The sequence below is a fragment of the Neolamprologus multifasciatus genome, chromosome 6, assembly GCF_963576455.1.
Source record: "Neolamprologus multifasciatus chromosome 6, fNeoMul1.2, whole genome shotgun sequence".
Taxonomy (NCBI): Eukaryota; Metazoa; Chordata; class Actinopteri; order Cichliformes; family Cichlidae; genus Neolamprologus; species Neolamprologus multifasciatus.
The window spans coordinates 16,260,628-16,266,420 of NC_140444.1; the positions used below are offsets into that span (position 1 = coordinate 16,260,628).

The 5,793-nt window shown below is 43.7% G+C and overlaps 1 protein-coding gene across 2 annotated transcripts in view; it reads right to left on the bottom strand.

Annotated features, from left to right (window-relative positions):
- Positions 1-4,638, bottom strand: part of rhbdl3 (rhomboid, veinlet-like 3 (Drosophila)) — a 51,263-nt gene extending 46,625 nt beyond the window's left edge. Inside the window, exons 1-3 of one of the 2 annotated variants that reach the window (XM_085161699.1) lie at positions 4,356-4,638; positions 3,617-4,159; positions 3,016-3,039 (exon numbers count right to left, since the gene is read on the bottom strand). In XM_085161699.1, the coding sequence (XP_085017825.1) occupies positions 3,016-3,039; positions 3,617-3,757 (165 nt within the window). In that variant the 5' untranslated portion in view covers positions 3,758-4,159; positions 4,356-4,638. The remainder of the gene's footprint in view (positions 1-3,015; positions 3,040-3,616; positions 4,160-4,355) is intronic. The other variant, XM_085161700.1, reaches the window with a different exon arrangement.
- Between the last annotated feature and the right edge of the window lie 1,155 nt (positions 4,639-5,793).

A 5,793-nucleotide genomic window follows, 5' to 3' on the forward strand; every position in this document is an offset into this window, starting at 1 on the left:
AATCTTTAGTGCTCCCAGTCACACATAAAAAGCCATCTGATGTGCCTTCCCTGGCTGCACAAAACAAATGTGTTTCCTCCATTTTACTGTGTGATTTAAAACATGCTTAATATAGTTTAGCAAATAAATCCTAGATATAAACTGGATTGATTAAATCCACAGAAATCTTCCAAAAAAAGAAAAGAAAGAAACATCATTATCTGAGCTTTGGTGTGCAAATCAGTCAGGGTAGAAAGAAGAATCTGTAAAGGGCCCTTTCTTTTTCTTCTGATGACATGTGCTGTGTGTAATCACGCTACAATGACTGCAGCCTTTTCAGATTTGTGTGTCTAGAGGACAAACAGAGGCTGGGACACTTTGATTATGAGGGAGAGCGAGGGCAGTGCAGCCTGCTGTCCGCGCTAACAGCATCTCCTCTGCTTCATTAGATATCGCCTGTGTCTGTGTTCAGTCTCGATGTTTGTTTCAGGCGATGGGAAACATGAATCAAAGCATTCTGAGGTTTGCTCTCTTGCTTCCTGTGTGCAGAGAAAGAAAGCACTTATACAGCAACAAAATCCTCTCCGGGGACTGGAGAGAGGAGTGAGGGGGAAACAGAGCAACGCAGCACTTTGAATCCTGTCCCCAATGGTCTGAAATCCAGAAATGATAGCTGTATGTACAGAGTCACGTGGGAGCTGGTAAAATGATAGGATGGCAAAGGGTTGGGTTTTTTTTTTTTTTTACACAGCTCAAACTGCTTTAAAGAGTTGGGAGCAAAGCCAAAGAGTGAGGCTGAAAGAATGAGAGAAAACGATCCTGTAGTTTCTTTGCTGTGCAAACATCACTGAGAGAGATGACAGGATAAAATGTGCGCTGTTGAGAACATACAGAGGTGTCAGGACTGATTAACAGAAATGATGCATCATTGTCCTCAACTTTAGACGTTGTATTTTAGCTGATTTGTAACATCTAGTTATTAGAAGGTGAGATTTTCATTCGTGAGACATTTTCAAGTTTACATACTGGGATATCTTTTAAAGAAACAAATGTATACAACCTGTCAGCCAAGAAAACTGCTCTTTTTGTTTAGAATCGACAGATGTTCTCAGCTGTCCTCAAATACGATGATAATATGTTATAAACGTGAAGAAAGGATTTTGTTACCTGTACTTGATTGACCTCTTACCGGTCAGTCCACTAAGTCATGACTTTTCTTTGTTTTTGAAAACTTGTTTGGTGACCTGTTGCATGTCACACCCCTCTCTTCTCTTGTTCCACATCTCTGAACCATACATATTTCTATTCATTCACATCTTATATTTGCCAAATAAAGTATCCAACACATGAAACTAGACTTCCACACATACAGATGAACTTTGAAATGTGTATCTTTACATTAGACTCATAAATCTTTGGATCTTGCTCTTTGTTTTTCAGTAGCTTTCATCTTTTGTTCCACATGCAGTAACACGGGCTGCCAGGGTGGATTAAAAGCCTTCTTTTCCTGGTCTTCAGTGGCCCATCATTTCTCTTGTCGCTTCACAGAAGCTGGGGGTCCCCCGAGGTCAGCCCCTTGACAAATGGACCAACTCATTGTGTGAACCAAGAAGGAAAGGAGACTGAAAGAGTGAAAGGATATTTGTTGCTACCACGGTGAGTAGAGACCCTGCCATTTGCTTTTTTCTGACCGACGCCCACTTGAGGAAACTCCAAGCTGTGCAGCACACATAGAGACAGTGGCTTGAGAGGCCCACTTAATGCCTGTCCACAGAATATGCGCCATCACTTACACACACACACCATAATCCCACGGGACCTCTGTCTCCCCCTTAAAGTGAGGCTGACACGAGCCTCAGTCTCAACCCTAAAAATCCCAGCTGACCACTGCACTCACGCGCACACACAGACACGCACATAAATATGCACACCAATTCCCCACATGAGAAAGTGGGGGGCCCTATGCCGAGCAGGTGATGCAGTAGTCGCACACACTGCAAGCTGTGTGGGCATAAGTGTGCGTGTGTTTGCGTGATAGAGGGGGGCTCGTTTGCCGTCTGTCAGTCCTGTCAGACCTGCTGCTTGCATGATCAGCCAGTCGCTGTTTCTCTTCTCCTGGGGTTTCTCGGTTGTGTGTCTCTGTGCATGTGTGTGTGCATGGTGGCATGTGTTTCTTACAAGACTGCTCTGACTCACAGATCAACCCATCCAGGATCGTGTATCATCCTAATTGTATCACTGGAGCCGATATCAGTTAATGACACACCCACCACAGCCCCCACTTCTCCACGAGTTTGGTTTTGACAGGGATTCGACCTGGTTACACGTTATGCCGTCATACCCAGCGAGCGAAGGATTTAAAGCTGCACTAGGCAAGATTTTGATCTGAAAATATATTTATTGACTCATCCTAATTCATAAACTGGGACTGGAGGGAAAAAAGACTCAGGATTCAAGTCAATTAACCCCATGAAACTCTGATGCTACTTTTTTATGGAACTGATCAAAGTTTAGCAGTATTTTGAAACTATAAAAAGTATTAAGTAAGCACTTGTGATAGCTGAACAGAAAATATTTGCATCATATTTCTAATATCTAAATGGTTTTTTTGTTGTTTTCGTATGTCATTTCCTTTACCAGTTTGCAAAATCCCCCAGCGCAGGTTTAAATCACTTCTGTTAGTGATTAAGCCACTGTTACAGCACATTTACAATGATAAGGTCATGATCCATGGGCAATTCACACTAAAGCGCACTAAATATGGAGTTTTTAATATTAAATATTGTTGCCTCTGGTGCAATCCTGCAATCCTGATCTTGCTAAATCTTTCCTATGTTTCATGACCTTTAAGCAAGACAATGCCGATTTTAACAGATTAATATATCTGTGTTGCTTGGAGCGGATAATAAAGATTAAGACATAGGTCACCAACAGTTCACACACAGATGAGCACCTTCAGAGACAACACAGTTCCACAATGAGTGAAACATGCATATGAAAAGTCAAGCCTAAAGGACTAAAGGTTGTGATACATACCTTGTCAAACAGAGACTTCCATTGCTGAGACAAGTAAAAAGAGAAAAAGATAGAGCGTGTGAAGCAATGAATAAGAGGAATAGATGGGAAGAAAAATAAACTCAGAAACAGGTACCAGACAGGAGGGAAGCACCTGTTTGATAATGATGAATATCGGCCAAAAGGGCTTCCTTCACTATGCGCATTGCCATAATTGCAGTCTTGCGATCACATGCAGCTATTATCTGATCATTACGGTCAATGAGCCGCAGCAAAAGATAACAAGGTACCAAAAGTGTGCCTCGTTATGTGTAAAAGGTAGTATGCTGTGTGCGTGTGTCTTTGGAAAAAGATGAAGCAAAGTGCTGGGTGCTTTTACTAACTCGGCTCTCAAAAGAATAAACAGTATTTTAAATTCCATCTCGTGTCTTTGTAAAACGCTTGTTTTTGTCAGTTGTGCCACTGAATTATGGACAAATGGCTTTCTGAAATTAATTTTAGAGGGACTGTGTTTAACTTCGCTCAAAGAAAATGAGCTGAAGGTCCTGATTCGTAACTGTGAAAATGTCAAAAGGTTTACAGGGGTCATGTGTTCACTTGACGCCACATTGTGTAGACCTACTTCTTCTGGAGCCACTGGGATGACTTCGGTACTTTCCAAAACCTCGATCTCCTCGCCTTCTGCGTTGGCCGCCACCGCCGGAGAGATGTTCACCGGCGCCTCCCGGGTTCCGCCTGTCATTCTCAGGCTGCTCTTCTCCATACACCCACGGAGAGCAGCGATGCGGTCCTTAGGAACGACTCCACATGCTGTAGTTTAAAATCCCATGCTCCCGCCGCAATGAATTAAACGTGTGCGCACTCCGGTTATGCCCGACGCACTTTCACATAGACAGAGCAAGCAAAGCTTCATCCGCAAGGGAAAAGTTGACGTCTGACAGTTTAGTAAAAGCCAGTTAGGGGATAAAAGAAGTATCCATACAGTGTCACACAATTTGTCAATACATCGTTAGTCAGCAGTGACAAAAGGTTTTAAGAGGTGGAGATGAGTCTTTCCGCGAAAAGAGGCGACGATCCAAGTTTGCGCTGCTGGGGACGCACATTGGCAGAGCGAGTCTTCTCACTTCGAGAGGTGCGACGCAGCAGCGGCAGAACGCAGATCCAACTGAAAAAAAATAATTACATCATCAGTAGTGACAACAACATGAAACCCAGAAAAGGGATGACGACATCGACCTATGAAGTCTTGTATGGCGTCTCCGGGCAGAGGTAAAAGTCTACTTCAGAAGCGTGGGCACATGGCACACTGGGAGAGAAGTTCAGTTAGGTGCCAGCTTCTTTTTGTGGTGCGTCCACGTTACCTGGCACGCTGTTTTCTGCCGGTCGACGGCGCAGAGCGGGAAAGGCCGTCTGGTTTCTCCACCGTGCGCCGTGCAAGAAACCTCAAGCGCGGGCGGGGGGCACAAACCGACCGCCTCAGACGGGATGGTTGGATCAGCTCCAGGAGACGCCGCGACTCTGCTCCATCCGCATACGTCCTTCCAGGCACAGAGGGAGTGAAGAAGAGAGGGAAGGTGGGGGCGGAGAGATAAGGGAAGGGAGGGAGAAAGGGAGAGATTTGGCCGGCGGTGAGGAGGGATCACCAGCCACTGCCTCTCGGGGTTTCGAGGAACTCCGGCTCCCTGAGCGAGCAGCTGGCTGTCGCTGGCTGTTGCTGGCTCGTGGGGTTTAGGTTGATTTGTGCACGATCGTAACGACTTGTGTTCTTCATCTTTACTGCTTAAGTGTGACCATATGGAATACAACATGCTCATTTTTTTTTGTATTGTTTGTGGAAAAGAGTCTTGTTTTAAAAGACTTTTGTAGCTGTCGAGCACAGCTTGTACCAACAAGCCTCGCCCCATCACACCCAACAATTAGAACATGCACTTGTCCTAAGTCTCTTCTCTCCCAGTAAAACATTAGGAAGCAGATGGTTTATTTAGGGAAAACACGATAACATTACTAAGCAAAGAATACTTCTGGAGCAGGCAGGTGTTTGTTCTTAGCCAATTTGCTCCCAAAATATAAATGTTAAGCATAAATTATCCGCGCCAAAGCTGAAAATTACTCTTAAAAATGATGGAGAATACCAGAGGGGAATCACTGCATTGTAATCCACTATGTGTTTTGTTTTCCGTGCACACACTGGTGAAGAAATTCATAAAGTTACGTTTATGACACTTAAAATTTGCCTAAGGGAGTGACCCTCGCTTAATGTCCCACCATATGCTCAAATAAAAACATAGTATATTGGTTCAAACATTTCCCTGTTAATATTTGCAGCTAGAGTGAGCATTTAACGTTTGGTCTGATCCAACTCATCTAAAAAGTCCATTCATTTAACTTTATTTTTATAGCACAAAATTACTGTAAAAGTCTACATTCACGATTTTATTTCAAGGTAAAGATTCCAAAAAATCTCGAGACAAACCCAACACAACAGTAAGCAAGACTTGGCACTACAGCTCTATTGTGCTATCAAACACTAATTAAGTATGCCCCAAAAAACAGCATGCAAAATCGCTTCAGTCTAAAGCGGGAAGGAGGGAGTGTCCAAAGCTATAAATTCGATTTATATAGAGGGATATAAAATGTCCCCTCCGGCCCGCAGCTATCAAAAAGCAGGGGCCCCACCTCAGACAAACACATACCCATTACCTGAGGATGACATCAAACAAACATAATAGTTGGGTTGAAGCCATGTATGAGGAGAAATTATTGGTCTGCAGTGTGTGGGTTGATCAGTATCCATCAAGG